This window comes from Bison bison, unplaced genomic scaffold (assembly GCF_000754665.1).
Source record: "Bison bison bison isolate TAMUID 2011002044 unplaced genomic scaffold, Bison_UMD1.0 scf7180017864495, whole genome shotgun sequence".
Lineage (NCBI taxonomy): Eukaryota > Metazoa > Chordata > Mammalia > Artiodactyla > Bovidae > Bison > Bison bison.
Window position 1 is genome coordinate 8,833,603 of NW_011495054.1, and position 19,531 is coordinate 8,853,133.

A 19,531-nucleotide genomic window follows, 5' to 3' on the forward strand; every position below is an offset into this window, starting at 1 on the left:
CATCACCTCCACTAGCTTTGTTCGTAGTGATGCTTTCTAAGGCCCACTTGACTTCACATTCCAGGATATCTGGCTCTATGTGAGTGATCACACCATCATGATTATCTGGGTCATGAGGATCTTTTTTGTACAGTTCTTCTGTGTATTCTTGCCACCTCTTCTTAATATCTTCTGCTTCTGTTTGGTCCATACCATTTCTATCCTTTATCGAGCCCATCTTTGCATGAAACGTTCCCTTGGTATCTTTGATTTTCTTGAAGAGATCCCTAGTCTTTCCCATTCTGTTGTTTTCCTCTCTTTCTTTGCATTGATCGCTGAGGAAGGCTTTCTTATCTCTTCTTGTTATTCTTTGGAACTCTGCATTCAGATGCTTATATCTTTCCTTTTCTGCTTTGCTTTTTGCTTCTCTTCTTTTCACAGCTATTTGTAAGGCTTCCTCAGACAGCCATTTTGCTTTTTTGCATTTCTTTTCCATGCGGATGGTCTTGATCCCTGTCTCCTGTACAATGTCATGAATCTCATTCCATAGTTCATCGGGCGCTCTATCTATCAAATCTAGTCCCTTAAATCTATTTCTCACTTCCACTGTATAATCATAAGGGATTTGATTTAGGTCATACCTGAACGTTCTAGTGGTTTTCCCTACTTTCTTCAATTTAAGTCTGAATTTGGCAATAAGGAGTTCATGATCTGAGCCACAGTCAGCTCCTGGTCTTGTTTTTGTTGACTGTATAGAGTTTCTCCATCTTTGGCTGCAAAGAATATAATCAGTCTGATTTCGGTGTTGAACATCTGGTGATATCCATGTGTAGAGTCTTCTCTTGTGTTGTTGGAAGAGGGTGTCTGCTATGACCAGTGCATTTTCTTGGCAAAACTCTATTAGCCTTTGTCCTGCTTCATTCCTACTCCAAGGCCAAATTTGCCTGTTACTCCAGGTGTTTCTTGACTTCCTACTTTTGCATTCCAGTCCCCTATAATGAAAAGGACATCTTTTTTGGGTGTTAGTTCTAAAAGGTCTTGTAGGTCTTCATAGAACCATTCAACTTCAGCTTCTTCAGCATTACTGGTTGGGGCATAGACTTGGATTACTTGGCATTTAGCACGGGCGGCTGCGACCGGTGCCCTTAGCGTGGCCGAGAGGAGCTACCCCACGTCCAAGGTCAGGTGTGGCGGCCGGGAGGAGCTACCCCACGTCCGAAAAGATGTCAGTTCTCTTCAAATTAACCTTATCACAATCCAGATCTGAATGAGAATTTTAAAGAATGTGATAAGCTTGTCTTCATTCATCTAGAAGAGATAAGTGGGAAAAAGTGACCAGGAGAATAGTGGGGATCTGCTTTAGCATCACGAGACATTGCTGTGGGAATTAAAACCCCGTGGTCTTGTTTCAGGCACAGACACATACATGGCGGAGAATGCAGGATCATGTGTATGTGCATATTTATATTCATCTCTATAGCAGAACTTGAATTTGGCTTATGAGCAAAGGTGGCATTTTGAGTCTGTTGGGGAAAGGATTGTGTGTGATAGCTGATCATTGGATCAAGTCCACATTGTACGCACACGCAAAAGTTCCCCAGTGTTTAATGAGATAATCATAAAAATTATTAAACATAGAAAAATGTGAGAGAAAATATTTTTATTATTCTGGAGTATAAAGGGCTGTCCGAGGCAAACCCCCAAACCTGGAAACCATCAAGGAGAAAATGAGTACAAGAGTCAGATGAAGTTCTCATGTGACGAGTGGCATCATGTGCCAAACTAGAAGATGAGGAGTCAATGAATTCCCGTCATTGGTCTTATACGGAGAATATTTTAGTTTGTAGATCTGTTTGCCTGGAGAGTGCTCGGTCACTAATGTTCTTGCCTGGTTCACGTTCTCTTAGGGAAGTGGGGGCAGGGAGGCACCGCAATTCGTGTCCAAGTCAGCATTTTTGCCAGTTATAGAAACAGCATATCATCTGTCAGTCCTTAGAAAGGAAGTGTATGCTTTAAAAAAAAAGAAACTTTGAAGAGCTAGACATTAATGTCAAGGGTGGTAAATTAGGTATTCTCGCTTAGTTAGAAAAATAAGTGAATCCAAAAGTGGAGGCTCTGTGCTGTCTGGCATTTTCTCTCCGTGTGTGTTTCTTACCCGCCGCTGTCCTTTGTCCATTTCCTTCGGTTATTCGGTGCAGGCAGGCATGGTTTATCAGCTGCTGCACAGGTAGCCCCGTTGCTTTCTCTGTCACCGCATCTTGGCCAGGGCCCCCCAGGGTCTGGAGACTAGCTCTGCTGCCCTGGACTCTGTAGCCCCTGTGACTGTCCCTGTTGACGCCACAGGGACCCTGCTTTGTCACACTGCATCGAGGCTCCCTGCTCACCCCGCTGTCACCCTTCTAGACATGGCCCCCTTCAGGGCAGAGACGCGTGGGACTCACTGTGCATTCTGAGTGTCATGGGGCTTGGCTCCTGGAAAGGACACACTGCCTGTTTTGAATGAATGAGTGATTAAATGAGCAGGGGATGGATATGGAGGTGTGTATATTTCCAAGCACATTGTGGGGAATGAAACAGCCTTGCCGCCCGACACACAGTGGAGACTGGAGTTGAGAGGGCGTGCCTCTGCAGGGCTTGGGGAAGGCCAGTGACCCCGACCTGAGTCCTGGAGGATGAGCAGAAGGCTTCCATGCGAGGAGAGTGGGAATGGCATTTACAGAATTACTCAGCAGTGAAGAAATCCTGCGTGGCTGCTGTGTGAGGTCACAGGGAAGGTGTGGTTGATGAGGTCACCTGGGCCTCTTTGGACATGTTCCCCATGAGGTGCTGAGGAGTATGGACCGTGGGCAGGATGTGAGGCCCTTAGGGTCTTTTCATGTATTTATTTTATTGAAATATAGTTGATTTACAATGTTGTGTTAATTTTCGCTGTATGGCAATGTGAATCACTTATGTGTGTGTGTATATATATACACACACACATTCTTTTTCATATGCTTTTCCAGTATGGTTTATCCCAGGATATTGAATATAGTTCCCTGTGCTACACAGTAGGACCTTGTTTATCCATCCTATAAATAACGGTTGGCATCTGCCAATCCCAAGCGCCAGTTCTTCCCACCCCGACACCCTCCCCCTTGGCAACCGTAGTCAGCTCTCCTGTGTCTGTGGGTCCGTTTCTGTTTGGTAGGTAAGTTCATTTGTGTGTCATATTTTAAATCCCACGTATACGCGGTGCCATATGGTATTCGTCTTTGTCTGACTTACTTCACTTAGTATGATGGTCTCTAGGTCCGTCCATGTTTCTGCAGATGGCATTGTTTCCTTTCTATGGCTGAGTAGTATTCCATCATATGCGTGCACCACATCTTCTTTATCCGTTCATCTGCTGATGGACGTTTAGGTTGTTTCCATGTCTTGGCTGTTGTGAGTAGTGCTGCTTTGCATTAGGATCTTTTAAATGAGATAATTCCATAAAAAATTAATCTTGGAAACCAGGAGGATGCCCTCGACCCTCCTACAGATTCTCCTTGGCTCCTGTCTTCCTATTCTCTGATGCTTATTTCACATAGAAATAAGCATCCTAATGGGATGCTTAGGATGAAGCTGCTTCTGTATCATTGCTGATGCAAAAGTATTTTGAGAAACAGATTAATGGATTCTAAAATGATTATTGTAACTAATTTGAAGAAACAGTTTAGATCACAAAGTTTTGGTAGCTTTAATTAGGTAAACTTGATTGACCCCATAAATTTGTCCGTCTTTCAAATTATATCTGTTCAGGTGTGGCTTTTGTATATGATTTTTTCTTTTTGGTCAGTGAAATTCAGTTATGTTTAGTGTCACTTAACATCAGGTAATATATTGCAGAAGAAAGGCAACTAAAAACAGGATATGGACTGTCAAAATATGGGAGGAGAAAACACAAAGGAATTCACATTTAGCTTAATTGGCTTGTGGTCTCCTGGATATAGATCATCTCACATGCACTAGTACTATGCAGATTATATGCAAGACTTTTTGCCCAAGATCTGGTGAACTGGGGAACCTTGGGAGGAGTTGACAGTCTGCTATACCAGATACTTTTAAAGACCCCTCAAAGTTTAGGGGGCTTCCCCAGTGGCTCAGTGGTGAAGACTCCACCTGCAGTGCAGTAGAGCTGGGTTTGATCCCTGGGTTGGGAAGATCCCCTGGAGAAGGAAATGGCAACCCGCTCCAGTATTCTTGCCTGGAGAATCCCATGGACAGAGGAATCTGGTGGGTCATAGTCCACGGGGTCGCACAGAGTTGGACACACCTGAAGCAACTGAGCACACGCATCAGAGCCTGTATCTGGCAGAGTTTGGTGGTTTTAAATCTAGTGGTAGTCTTCCTTGTGTTTTGGATAATGTTGCTCCATTTCCAGTATTTAATGAACAGTTAGTGGAAAATGTTTGGTAACTACATGTGAAAGAAAGCAGTTTTCTTTCAGGGGAATTGAATCTTAGTGTAACTGCTTAGTCATCTTATCTTAAAAAAAAAAATTCTGCCTTTTAGGTTTCTTGATGGTCATAATTTTAACAACTCTTATTTGGGTGGTGCTTCTAACAAAGCCGGTTTGCCTGGCCTTCACAACTGCCTTATGTATAACCCCTTTTAGGTGATGTGTTACAGAATATTTGAAATACTTGTTTAGATGCATTTGGCTTTGAACATCAGAACAGAACAGAAGTCAGCTTCACATAGAATATAGAGATTTTCAATAATGAGAGAGATATATAGCTGTCCTTTGGCCAGGAGAGAGCAGATATCTGGTCCTTAGTAGTAGAAAAATTCTTTAAAATATGATATAATATTTATTGCTGGAGTAGGTTGCCATTTCCTTCTCCAAGGGATCTTCCTGACCCAGGGACTGAACCCAGGTCTTCTTCTTTGCAGGCAGATTCTTTACCATCTGGGCCACTAGGGAAGCCTTTTTATTTCTATAGTAGGACCCCAATAGGTTATGATAGGTAAGGCTGGTATATTACCAACAAATTGATATTAAAATAAAAAAAATTATACTTCCAGTTGGGATAGTATTATACATAGTAAATATCTATGCTTTATTTTGATGAGGAGGTATCTGAAGGCCATATTTTGATATTTTTAAACTATCTCGGAACTTCCATGGTGTCCAGTGATTAAGACTCCATGCTTCCCCTGCAGGGACGTGGGTTCAACCCCTGGTCCAGGGAGCTCAGTTCCCATATGCTGTGCAGGGTGAAGCAAAAATAAGTAATAAACTTTCTGTAATGAAACGTTCAAACATCCACAAGAAAGAATCATACTAGAGAGTCCTGTTAGTCACGTCATCAGCATAAAGTCAAGTATGGATGAAAAGGACTCCTAATGAATAAGACATTCCTATCACTTAGGGGATCCCACAGGCTTTAGGAGCTCTGTGCCAAGAACCAGGAGAGAGACCAGCTGTGTGTGTGTGTGTGTGTGTGTGTGATTTTATTTATTTTGGGCTTCTCTCTAGCTGTAGAGCGCGGAGGCTGCTCTCTAGCTGCAGTGCGCGGGTCTCTCACTGTGGTGGCTTCTCCTGTTGCAGAGCACAGGCTCTAGGGCGGGGACTCGGTACTTGCAGCTCCCTGGCCCTAGAGCACAGGTGCAGTAGTTGGGCACACGGGCTTTTGCTCAGCAGCATGTGGAATCTTCCTGGATCAGGGATCAAACCCATATCTCCTGCATTGGCTGGCAGATTCTTGACCACTGAGCCACCAGGGAAGCCCCAGATACATTTTTTGGGGGGTGGGGGGCTATGTATATCATCTCTAGAAGTTTGCTCCTGCCGCTTATGATCAAACAGTATGTACTCTTATTATTTTTTTAGGTCGTGGCTCCTGGCTCCTTATACTCAGAATAATTATTTTGAGATCCATGTATGTTATATCAATTTATTCCTTTCTGTTGTTGAATATTCTTTGATAGTACGGATACCCACTCATGCTTACTCATCTGTTGGTGGCATTTGGGTTTCCCAAGTAGCGCTGCTAAGAGCGTCCGTGTACAAGTCTGTTTATGGATGTGTGCTGTCATTTCTCTGCGATAAATACCTAGGAGTGGAATTGATGGGTTGGCTATATAGTGGTTTGTGTTTTAACTTATGAAGAAACTGCCCAGTTATTTTCTTTTTCCCTTCTCACTAGTTGTGTATGAGAATTGTAGTTATTCCACATCTTTGCCAACATGCAGTGTGGTCAGTCTTTTCTAATTTTAGCTGGTCTGATAGGTGTGTAGTAACATCTCTCTGTGATTTTAGTTTGCCTTTTCCTAATGACTAACACTGTTGAGAATCTCTTCATATGCTTACTTGCCATCCACTTATCTTCTTTGGTGAAGTGTCTGTATACATCATTTACCCATTTTTTAAAATTAGGTTGTTTGTTTTGTTATTCTTGAGCTTTGAAAAGCCTTTATATATGCTGAATACAGTTCCTCAATCAGAATATGATTTGCCAGCATTTTCTCTGTCTATGCTTTGTCTTTTAATCTTCTCCAGTGTCTTTTGAAGAGCAGAATTAAAATTTCTGTTTTTGAAGCAAAATTCAGTAATAGAAAGATATCCGGAAATCTCCAAATATCTGGAAATGAGTCAACTCAGTTATAAATAACTCATAGTTCAAGGAAGAAATACCAAGAGAAATTAGACAATAATTTGAATTGAATGAAAATGAAAACAGACTATATTAGTGTCTATGAGATACAGTTAAGTCAGTGCATAGAGAAAATTTTATAATTTAAATGGTTATATTAGAAATGTTTAATTGATCTGACTTTTTAAGAAATTGGAAAAATATCAATTTAATCCCATAGTAAATTATAAGCATTTAAATGACAGAGTGGAAATCAGTAAATATAAAAAGTGTAAATAATAGAAGAAAATGAATGAAACAAAAACTGAAGATCAGTATGAATGATACACGTCTAGTTAGCATGATCAAAGGAAAACAAAAAGAACATGCAGTTTAACAGTATAAAGAATGACTGAAGAGCTTCTACAGACATTAGAAGGACAATCAGGAAAAAGAAAAGGGCTTTCCTGGTGGTTCAGTGGCTGAGACTGAGCTGCCGGTGCAGGGGCCAGGTTCAGTTCCTGGTCGGAGAACTAGATCCCATGTGCTGCACTAGGAGGTCACATGCCTCATCTAAAGGTCCCGCCTGCAGCAACTGAAACAAAACCAAAGAAAGAACAACAAAGAAAGAAGGTCAGAGCTTAGTAATTTGACAGTTTGGGTGAATGGGACAAGTTCTTTAAAAGATAAAAGTTACCAACACAAGAATAAATAGAAAATATGTATGGCCCTGTATCTGTGAAAGAAATGAAATCTGTAATTTAAAACCTTCCAAAAAGAAAATTCCAAGCTCAGATGGCTTCACTGATGAGTTCTGTCAAACATGTGAAGAATTAATACTGTCTTATACCAGCTTTTTCAGAACAATTAAATAAAAAGGAATAATTCCCATCTCATTTTATGAATCGTACTATCTTGATTCCAAAACCAAAGAAAGTATTATGAGAAAAAGAATAAGACTTCTACACTGAAAGGTATGAAATAGTGCTAAGAGAAATTAAAGAAGCTTACATAAATGGAAAAATATATTTATATACAGTACACTTAATGTTCTTGAGATTAATTTCTCTAAAATTGATCTATAAATTCAACAAAATCCCCATCAGAGTCTCAGTAGGCTTTTTCTAGGAAGAAATTTCCATGTTGACTTGTAAAACTTAAATGCAGTGAACCCAGGATAGCCAAAAAACAAACAAAAATAAAACCAAAGGCAGTAAAACAAAGTTAGAACACTTAGATAACTAAACCTCCTGATATTGACTGATGTTTTAAACCTAAAGCAATGAAGATAAGGTGGCATTTTTGTGAAGAACAGACATATAGATCAATGTAACACAATAATCCAAAGATAGACCAACACATATTTAGTGTTGAATCAACGAAGATGCCAAGAAAACTCAGTAGAGAAAGGTTTTTCAACAAATGATATCAGAACAATTACGTATTAGAAGGAGAAGAAGAACCTTGGTTCTTACCCTGCATTGTACACGGAAATAACATGAAATGGATATTACACCTAAACATAAAATCTAAACTTTAAAATTTCTGAGGGAGAATAGATAAAATGCTTCCTGACCTTGGGATTTGAGAGATTTCTTAGCACAGAGCATCTACCGAAGAATTAATCCTACACCTAGTTCAGAATATGGTTCCATAATGTCTCTCATGATGTCTCATAATGTTCAATATAATTCACCATATGACCAACAGTTTCACTTCTAGATATTTACCCATGAAAAATGAAAACACATGCCCATGAGACAACTTGTACACAAATGTTTAAAGCAGTTTTATTTATAATAGCCCCAAACTGGAAACAGCCCAAACGTCTATCAACAGATGGACAGATAAACAAATGGTAGAATATTCGTCCAATAACATACTTCTTGGCAATAAGAAGGGACTAAAAACTTATGCACACAGCAATACAGATGAAGCTTGTTTATGCTGAGGGAAAGAAACCAAAACCAAAGACAACATAGTGCATTATTTTATCCATAGAGAATTCTAGAACTGTAGCAAATTGTCTTTATTAAACAGGAAGGAGGAGATCAATAGGTGCTCAGATCCTAGAACTTGGGGAGATAGATTGCAAAAGAGCACTTTTTGGAAAATATAAATATTTGATATCTTGATTAGGACAGTATTATATGTGAAAAACTCATTTAACAGTACACTTAAACATGCATTTAATTACCTCAGTTTGTTTCAAAAAGCAAAAGAAAGGGCGGCGGGGGGAAATGATGCCAAACTGTTGCCCATCAGTAGATGACAGAGATTTAATTTCTGCTTTTTCTATTTGGATGATAGCTTTGGAGGTTTGCTTATTGAATAATTGCTCCTTTCTCCATTTTTCTGCCTTGCCACTTTAGTTACATATCAAAGTTCCACTCATGTGCGGGTCAGTTTGTGTGATTTCTGTTCCATTTCATTGGTCAGTTTGTTATCCTGTCTTGACTATTTTAGCTTCATAATGGGCCTTTTTATCATCATTCTCTTTCTAAAGAAATGTCCTGGCTATTTTTGAGCCTGTTTTTTTGCATGCATTTTATAAAAAGCTTATCTGTTTCCGTGTTCTATGGAAAATCCTGTTGGAATATTGACGGGAGTTATATTGATTTTGTAGATGAATCTGATTAGAATTTTTGCAATATTAAATCTTTCTGTTCCTTACCATGCTGTATCTTTCTGCTTATTAAAAACTTCTTTACTGTCTCTCAGTACAATTTTGTAATTTTGCCTGTAACATTCCTGCACATATTTTGAAAGATTTATTTCAAGACATTCGATATTTCCTACTCTGGTGTAAGTGAAATTTTCTTTCTAATTATATTTTCTTGTGGTTTATACTTGCTGTGTAGTAGTGTGATTTTTTAATATTAATATATCCAGGGAACATTGGCTTTTTCTTTAGAAAGAATCTCATTGATGGGTTAGCAGAATTTGTCATGTGTGTGTGCATGCACATCTTTATTATTTTTGGTAAGTGGTGGTGTTGAGGCAGAACTTCCCCAAATTCCTTATTTTTCTAATTAAGTAGGGAAGATCTCCCGGAGAAAGAAAAGGCAACCCACTCCAGTAACCTTGCCTGGGAAATCCCATGGACAGAGGAGCCTGGTGGGCTATAGTCCATGCGGTGACAAAGGAGTCGGACACGATGTAATGACTAGACAACAACAAACTTTACCTATAAGGCTGGCCCTGGGCTGCAGGAGAGGGTACTAGCCAGAGGTGTGAGCTTTAAGTTTGGTCAGCTGTTCATGCGGTTGTGGGTGTCGGTAACAGGCGTCTTTTGTCAAGCCAATATCCTTTTGAGGGGAGCATATTTTTTTTATTGAGGTATAACTGACAAAATTATGTATGTTTAAAGTGTACAGTGAATACCAGAATAGAGTTAATCAAGCCAGTGCCCTCGAATGAAAACATCCATATATTTTCCATTCTAGGGATGGAGGCTGGCATTGTTAAAAACATGTCGCTCTTCTCTTCTAGTATCCGGAGCGTGATGCAGAAGTATCTTGAGGAGAGACACGAAATCACCTTTGACAAGATTTTTAATCAGAGAATTGGTAAGTCTGGCTGTTCACTTGGCAGACAGTTCACTCTAGTCGTGGTTCTACAGTAAAGTGTAAACACCCCTCCCCACCCCCCGCCAATGCTGTCATATGTGTTATAGCTCAAGCTGGGGGCGAAGGAAATGGCATGTAATTAATAAGATCCTAAGTGATTACTTATGTCCCTAGTAATGTCTCTTGTAAGTAAGCTACTGGGAAACAGATGAGTTTGGGTATAGGTTTTAAGGCAGTGTGGAAGACTCCCCTGGCCCAAGGATTGGGTTCCTGATGCCCAGAGAGAAATCTTCTGTTCAGATCTGTGCCTGAGGTCCTCATCTCCTCTCACTGACCTTGTATTCTCCATGATCACAGGTGTCGGCATGTGTCTTCACCACCCTCACGCCGCTGTGTGCTTGGCTCTCTGCTTCCAAAGTGTGTGGTCGGCTTACTGGATCAGTTCTCAAGGGTTCGTGGGTTTTGTTTGCCACTCTTGTCAGTTCCGCCTCAGTCTCCCTTATTCCTGTGGCTCTATTCGGAACCTCTGCTTAGCAGGTCACCAGGACTGCTCCTCTTATGTACGCAGAGTTCATGGACCTATTGCCCACTGGCTGATGCCCTCGACCCGTGCAGACGTGTGGTTCTGTAGGGGTGCTCTGTGGTCCCCAGCAGTTAGTGCCCTGGAGAAGTTGTGACCAGACAGGAATTGCTTTAGTGGGAATTTCAAGGCCCATGAAGAAATGAGATCCTTTATTCCCACCTGCCTTCTGAAGGACTGGCAGCTTGTTTAAAGGTGCCTGTCGGCTAGGTTAGAGGAGAGCTATCAACTATGTATGTTTGTTTTACATTCCCCCAAATCAGTTCCCTCCCGTCCAGAAATTTCCTGAACAATCTTTTGTTCTCAATGATAGAATTCATCTTTGGCCTGTCAGCTGGCTCTGTTGTTAACTTGCTCTATTGTTAACTTACAGTGATGTAATAAACAGATTATGCTCAAGTTTTTACAAAAAAATCAGTGTAGCTGAATGTAAGAGACCAGGAATCTGTCCTCCTCTCTTTGCATCTTGTTTGCCTCCCACAGCTGTTCAGAGGAGCTTTGCAGGGAAACTGTGTCTTAGTTTTTAAATTAACGTAATACTAGAGGAAATTATTAAAATTCCAAGAAATTATAGTCTTTCTGAAATTTCCTGGAACCCTGCTTCTTCAAGTGTTTCTGCTCCCATGATGTGCAGATCCAGGCTGAGTGGTCCCTTTGAGACTGAATATTCTGATAGCCCTTGGGTCATCCTTCTGTGTACAGGTCAGGAGGCGAGACTCAGGTTGATGAAGCGACTTGTTCTGATCTTACATTCTAATAATTCTCTGAAGGTTCCATGACTATAAAATGTACTGTAGAAGGTTACCCGGTAAGAATTGGATAGATTTGTTTGTTTGTTTGTTTGTTTTAGAAAGAGTTACAGTGATCTCCTTTATTCAAGTAAAGCAGAAACTGGTATGGAAAGTCTGGATTTTTGTGAACCACTGTCTGTCACAAAGTGACCACCTATGAAGAGGAACTAAAAAGCCTCCTGATGAGGGTGAAAGAGGAGAGTGAAAAAGCTGGCTTAAAACTCAACATTCAAAAAACTAAGATCATGGCATCCTATCACTTCATGGCAAATAGATGAGGAAAATGTGGAAAGAGTGTCAGATTTCATTTTCTTGGGCTCCAAAATCACTGCAGACAGCAACTGCAGCCATGAAGTTAAAAGACACTTGCTTCTTGGAAGAATAGCTATGACAAACCTAGACAGTGTATTAAAAAGCAGAGACATCACTTTGCCATCAAAAGTCTGTAGTCAAAGCTATGGTTTTTCCAGTAGTCATGTGTGGATGTGAGAGCTGGGCTTAAATAAGGTTGAGTGCCAAAGAATTGATGCTTTCAAACTGTGGTGCTGGAGAAGACTCTTAAGAGTCCCTTGGACAGCAAGGAGATCCAACCAGTCAGTCCTAAAGGAAATCAGTCCTGGGTGTTCTTTGGAAGGACTGATACTGAAGCTGAAGCTCCAGTACTTTGGCCACCTGATATGAAGAGCCAGCTCATTGGAAAAGACCCTGATGCTGGGAAAGATTGAGGGCAGGAGGAGAAGGGGGCAACAGAAGATGAGATGGTTGGATGGCATCACTGACTCAATGGCTGTAGGTTTGAACAAACTCTGGGAGATAGTGAAGGACAGGGAAGCCTGGCGTGCTGCAGTCCATATGGGGTCACAAAGAGTTGGACACGACTTAGCGACTGAACAACATGAAGGCTGTAGATTTGCCTTCTGTAATGACCCGCTAAATACAGCGGTCAAAAGGCAGGTGGCGTGCTTTGAAGAAGCCGATCAGGAGTGGCCCGTCTGCTCTGAGGATGACATAGGGGAGCCCTTGGCCACACGGAAGGTTTCACCTTGAGCATAGGGGTTTGGTGGGGGACAGATTTAGCTTTCATCTCATCCTCCACTGCTTCTTCTGATCGCTTTCATGGTGTTTGGTTAACTGCCATCTGTACAAATCCTCTCCTTTGCTTCTGATTTTGTACCAAAAAGCAGAAAATTAAACTATCCTGATGACCAGAGAAAGAAACTCCATATCTTTTGGAGGAAAGGGGAAAAAAGAACTTCTTTAATGGTGACTTAAAATTTTTCAAATGTCTTACAGCTCTGTTGAGGTACATTTGGTACAGTATATTTCCCCTATCCAGTTCAGTGGGCTTTGGTGTATTCACAGAGTTGTGTGACCATCAGCACAGTCTCATCGGGGAACATTTTCAGTACCCCAAAGAGAAACTGCATCGGGACTCCCCAGGTGGTCCAGGGCTTAAGACTCTGCTTCCAGTGCCTCCGCTGCGGGGTGCAAGGGTTTGATCCCTGGTCGGGGGACCAAGGTCCCACCTGCTGCGAGGCGTGGCCAAAAGATCAATCAATAAATAAAACAAAATAAAATAGCTCCCTTCCCCCACCACCCCCCCTCCGGCCAAAGGCGGAGGGGGAAGAAGCTGCACCCGTGAACGATCCCTCCCTCTCCACTCTCACCGTGCCCCTAACCCCCAAGCGCCACTCATCTAATTCCTGCCTCTGTGGATCTGGCCGTGTTGTACTCGCCACACAGACAGCATCCTGTAACGTGGCCTTTTGCATCTGGCATCTCTCAGCGTGATGTTTTCAGGGTTCATCCATGTTGTTGCGTGTGTATCGGCACTGCCTTCCTTTCTTCTTCCCCATAATATTCCCCTGCTCCACCGAGCCACATTTCCTTCATCCACTCATCTACCAGTTGTTTCCAGTTTTGGCTCTTAGGAATAACGCTGCTAGGAGAGGAAGCTTTTTTTTTTTTTTTTAATTTTTATCTTCAGCTAAGACAGCAAATTAGAAAAGTAGAAGTGAAGTCGCTCAGACGTGTCCAACTCTTTGCAAGCCTACAAGGCTCCTCTGTCCATGGAATTTTCCAGGCAAGAGTACTGGAGTGGGTTGCCATTTCCTTCTCCATGGGCTATTCCCGACCCAGGGATCAAACCCGGGTCTCCCGCATTGCAGGCAGACGTTTTACCATCTGAGCCACCAGGGAAGCCCCTAAGACAGCAAAAGAGATGATTTATTGTACACATGTTACATTCAGCCACAACTGAGAAGAGAGCTAGTCTAGAATATGTGGGTTCAGGGCAAAGGACCAAAAGAGGGACCTCTTTGATAACGAGCAAGGTGGGTCTCTCAGAGGTGGTGGGGGTGATCAAATGGCCATAGACCCACCGAGACAAGTTTGCGATGGTAGGCGTGCAGCTCAGCAGTTTGTACCAGCGTCCCTGGCCTCTGGCTTCCCTTGTTTCTCCTTCTGTGGCCTCCATGGTATACCAGTTTCCTTCGACCCCTACCTCATCTTTCTTCTGCTCTTCAGTCTGCACATTCTGTTCTTCCTCCACTTCAAAAGATGGCCCTAAGGCCAAGAGAGGAAGGCGTTTTTCTACGTGCAATTTGAGCAAGTGTTTCGGGTTACTAAGATGCCCTGGGGGTTGTGACAGGCTTGTCCTCCCCTGCAGCTCTAGTTTCCAGTCTCTGAAATGCATCAAGGTCTCTCTTCCTTTGTCGTTTCTGCCCCTCTCTCTCCCTTCTGTAACTGCTTTTGCATCTCTCATCCACCAGCCCCCTCATCACATGTGCGAGGCCCAGAGCTGTCTTTTCCGTGGTTGTGATTAAACCCCCACCTGAAGCTGGCTCCAGGAGCCTTTGATCTGAGCCCCTAATGGCATTAACTCCAGCCTCACAGATTCTCCTCCCCAGTAGCTTCGCCAGGCACTGGTGGTCTGTGGCTTTTATCTCAATTAAGTTATTAAAAAAATGAAACATGGTTCAGATAAAGAACTCCTCCTTCCCTTCCTCCCGGCTCCTGAGCCTGGAGCCTGGCTTTTCGGGGAGAAGCCAGTTTTAAGCTCAGTGGGGGTAGGGATGGGGAAGAGGACGAGTAAACGTGCAGACAAAGATCTGTAATTACGTGTGGACAGAGCTCTGTATTTAACGTGTCTGGTTCTTCCCTGCTCCATGGTGCTCTCATTTTCTGGCTGGTGTGAGGGATGGGGCGAGTGGAAGGTGGACCGAGACTGCAGTCGCTTTGAGTCTCCTGGTCTCTGACTTCCTCTTCTGCCTTCCCCATCTCTTCCCTCTGCCCCTCTCCGTGACTCTCTCCGTGTGTTTCCGCCTTGTTGCTTTTCTGTGCTCCCCTTGTTTCCCTTTCACCCACGACCCCCCTCTGCTCTCCTCCTCATCTCTCTTTCCAAGCCTGCCAGCATCCCCTTTGTTGGCTGGCAGTTGACACACAGTTTGGGGGACCATCCTCCAATGTGGGCTGTAGCTGACATGTCAAAATGCTTTGTGAAACAAACAAACAAAAAGTGTAGAAATCTTCCATTTACTCGGCTTCTGAGGCTTTCCTGGGTGGCAAGTGATTGGCAGGCCTATTGGCTATACCCAGACTGGTTGTCATTTCAGCCGTTTGCCTAGCTGTAAAAGTGGGCATACGGATGGCACCCACTTCACTGGGCCTTGTGAAGATCCAGCAGAAAATGGATGCAAAGCCCTGAACATGGCAATTGCTCTTCACAGGTGTTGAGTGAATGAAATCTCAGTATGAAAAGATTTAGTCTTGGGTAAAACTGGACCAGAGTAGTGACCCCCATGCTTATATACTGGGCTTCCCTGGTGGTTCAGATGGTAAAGAATCCGCCTGCAATGTGGGGGACCTGGGTTTTGCCCTGGGTTGGGAAGATTCCCTGGAGGAGGGTATGGCAACCCACTCCAGCATTCTGGCCTGGAAAATCCCCACGGACAGAGGAGCCTGGCAGGCTGCAGTCCATGGGGCCACAAAGAGTCGGACACGACTGAGCGACTAAGCACAGCACATTCTTACACACCACCGAAACTCAATATGTTTTCAACATTTTGTGTACCTGCTTTGTCCATCTCCTCTTTTTTTGGTTGCTGGAATATTTTAAGGCATTTAGCAAACCCCTCATAGCATTTTAGCCCTATGTGAATCTCTAGAATATCTGAATATTTTCTTATACAACTTTAATACCTTTATTCCAACCAATGAAAATGATGATTCTTACTGTAATACTGAGTCTATATTCAGGTTTTTCTGATTAACTTTAATACGTCCTTTTACTCTTGGTTTTTTGGATCAGGATCCATATATTGTTCTTGTAATGTAATTGGTAATAACGTCCTGCTAATCTAGAATGGTCCCCCACCCACAGGTAATTGACATTTTAAAGAAACCAGGCCAGTTGTACTGTAGAGTGTTCCACATTCTGGATTTTTCTGCTTGCTCTCTCATGGTGTCATTTCAACGAATCGCACTTCTGCTTCCTGAATTTCCCGTGAACTGAAAGCCAGCTCCAGCAGCTGCGCGAGCGTGTCAGGTTCAGACACGGGAGGCGTGTGATACGTAGGTGTCGCTGTGCCGTCACTTCTCCACAGTGGCTCAGGTGTGGTCAGCCCTCGGGTTCCTCACTTAGCTGTCATTCACCATCCGTTTCATTTTCACTGATGGTCTCTGCCCAAATCGATTACTATATTAGGAAGTAACAAAGGGGTGAGCTTGCTAATCATGCCATTCCTTCCGTGTTTACTGCCTTTATTCATCAACCCAAGCTATTTATTTGCCTGTAGAGATAGTCGGGTATGGTTGGCAGATTTCTAAGATGTCTCCCATGACTTTTGCCTCCGGTGTTACTCCCAAGGGTAACCCGCTAAAAGAGGTTTTGCAAATACAGTTAAGCCTATGTTCTAGGTGGGCTGAATCCACTCACACCAGCCTTTTAAAAGCAGAGAATGTCCTCAGGCTGGCAGCAGAAGAGGAAGCCAGAGAGACTGACATGAGAAAGAATGGACACTCCCTTGCTGACTTTGCAGGTTGAGGGACCCCATGAAAAGGATTGTAACTGTTGTCTATGGCAGACAGCAGGGAAACAGTCCTACAGCCATCAGAACTGCATTCTGCCAACAACCTGAATGAGTTTGGAAGCAAATGCATCCCCAGAGCCTCTAGATAAGAACCCAGGTTGTCAGCACCTTGATTCTGGCCTTATGAGCCCCTAAGCAGAAAGGCAGAGCTAGTGGTGAAGAACCTGCCTGCCAATGCAGGAGATGTAAAAGACGCATGTTTGGTCCCTGGGTTGGGAAGATCCCCTGAAGGAGGGCAGGGCAAACCCACTGCAGTATTCTTGCCTGGCAAATCCCATCAACAGAGGAGTCTGGCGGGCTGCAGTCCATTGGGTCACAATGAGTTGGACATGAGTGAAGTGACTTAGCACTTATGTAGGCAGAAAAGCCAGAGGAGCCAGCCAGGACTTCTCATCTCCAGAACCAGGAGCTGCTTATTAGTGGCATTTTTAAGCCACTGAGTTTGTGAATGTTTGTTACACAGCATGGAAAATAATAGAGCAGGAGGACTTCCCTGACGATCCAGTGGTTTTAGACTGCATGCTTCCACCTCAGGGGGTGCAGGTTTGATTCCTGGTCAGGGAACTAAGATTCCACATGCTGCTTGGCCAAAATTAAAAAAAAAATAAATAAAGCAATAACCTTCAAAAAACTAATAGAGCAGGATAAATGCTTAGTTCTGTTTTTAATTGCCAGTTTCCCAAATAAAAACGGTTAAGTGACAGTTGTCTTTATTTTTCTGATGGTTACATAGCAATCAACCATCTTAATGGACATCAATTAAATTGATTCCTAATTTGCTGTCAGTAAAACTTAGATACTGACAAGTGTCCTTGGTTTGGCTTATTGAAAGAATGATTTTAAAGGGTTACTGGTTATCCAGTAGATATGGTTAAGATGATTTTGCTATTGTTTTCTTCTGTGATCAACTGGAATAATAATTTCATCATACGCAAGAGTGACACGTCAGTTCAGTTCAGTTGCTCAGTCGTGTCCTACTCTTTGCGACCCCATGAACTGCAGCACACCAGGCCTTCCTGTCCAGCACCAACTCCCGCAGTTTATTCAAACTCATGTCCATTGGGTCAGTGATGCCATCCAACCATCTCATCCTCTGTCGTTCCCTTCTCCTCCGCCTTCAGTCTTTCCGAGCAACAGGGTCTTTTCAAAAGAGTCAGTTCTCATTAGGTGGCCAAAGTATTGGAGTTTCAGCTTCAGCATCAGTCCTTCCAATGAATCTTCAGGATTGATTTCCTTTAGGATGGACTGGTTGGATCTCCTTGCAGTCCAAGAGACTCTCAAGAGTCTTCTCCAACACCACAGTTCAAAAGCATCAATTCTTCAGCACTCAGCTTTCTTTATAGTCCAACTCTCACATCCATACATGACTACTGGAAAAACCATAGCTTTGACTAGATGGACCTTTGTTGGCAAAGTAATGTCTCTGCTTTTTAATATGCTGTCTAGGTTGGTCATAACTTTCCTTCCAAGGAATAAGCGTCTTTTAATTTCATGGCTGTAGTCACCATCTGCAGTGATTTTGGAGCCCCCAAAAATAAAGTCTGCCACTGTTTCCACTGTTTCTCCATCTATTTGCCATGAAGTGATGGGACCAGATGCCATGATCTTTGTTTTCAAAATGTTGAATTTAAGCCAACTTTTCCACTCTCCTCTTTCACTTTCATCAAGAGGCTCTTTAGTTCTTCTTCACTTTCTGCCATAAGGGTGGTGTCATCTACATATCTGAGGTTTATTGATATTTCTCCCGGCAATCTTAATTTCAGCTTGTGCTTCCTCCAGCCCAGTGTTTCTTATGATTACTCTGCATATAAGTTAAATAAGCAGGGTGACAGTATACAGCCGTGACGTACTCCTTTCCCTATTTGGAACCAGTCTGTTGTTCCATGTCCAGTTCTAATTGTTGCTTCCAGACCTGCATACAGATTTCTCAAGAGGCAGGTCAGGTGGTCTGGTATTCCCATCTCTTTAAGAATTTTCCACAGTTTTGATGAATTCCATCTGTCTACCGACAGACTGCTCAGCTCCTCTGACTGCATCCCCTCTCCTGTTAGAGAAGAATGTTTCTCATCATAAGGAGACTCCAGAATAGATGGTTAATTCATAAAGTATGCAAATATTGCTCTCATGTATAAAGAGCATCATGGTTAATGTCATATGACATCATATCATTATTGCCATGGAAGTCATTTCCTTTTCTCACACTGACTTGAGAACCTAATCCCAGGTTTGCATATTAATCTTTCAGAGTTTGTGTGAGATAATGTTGGTGTCTGAAGCATGGTTTTGGTCAAGGATAAAAGTTTGCAACTTTTACTCTTATAAAAACAGCTTTATTGAGGCATGATATTACATGTTGTATCATTCACTCGTTATGAGTCAGTATAATTCGATAAGTTTTAGTAAACCACGTCTCAGAGACCCCCTGTACCCACTTGGAGTCACTTCCTGCTCCCAGCCACAGCCCCAGGCAACCACTAATCTCTCTGTCTCAATAGCAGTTTGCCTTTTCGGAACATTTCATGTGAGTGGAATCCTGCAGGCTGTAGACGGTTAGTCTCTTGCGTGTGGTTTCTTCCGTTTCACATCAGGTTTTGGAGGTTCAGCCGCACCGTGTGTATCAGCGCTTCTTTCCCTTCTGTTGCTGAGTGATACCTCATTGTATGGATAGACCACATTTGGCGTATCCCTTCACCAGCTGATAGACATTGGAATTATTCCCACTTTTGGTCTGTTACAAACGATGTTGCTGTGAATATTCACATAAAAGTGTGAATGTATGTTTTCATTTCTCCTGGGCATGTTACTAGGAATGGAATTGCTGGGCTGTATGGTGTATTCAAGTTTAACTTATTGTCACTAGTTGTTTTCTGAATTGTGTCCTTTTTACACTCTCACCATCATTTTATGAGAGTTCCACGTTTGC

The 19,531-nt window shown here is 42.6% G+C and overlaps 1 protein-coding gene across 3 annotated transcripts in view; it reads left to right on the forward strand.

The window, feature by feature from the left end:
- The window catches only part of ADRBK2 (adrenergic, beta, receptor kinase 2), a 120,059-nt gene that overhangs the window by 15,169 nt on the left and 85,359 nt on the right, over positions 1-19,531 (forward strand). For 2 of the 3 annotated variants that reach the window (XM_010828699.1, XM_010828701.1), the window contains exon 1: positions 9,750-10,147. In XM_010828699.1, coding sequence (XP_010827001.1) covers positions 10,027-10,147 — 121 coding nt within the window. In that variant the 5' untranslated portion in view covers positions 9,750-10,026. Of the gene's footprint in view, positions 1-9,749; positions 10,148-19,531 lie in introns of those variants that run through there. The other variant, XM_010828700.1, reaches the window with a different exon arrangement.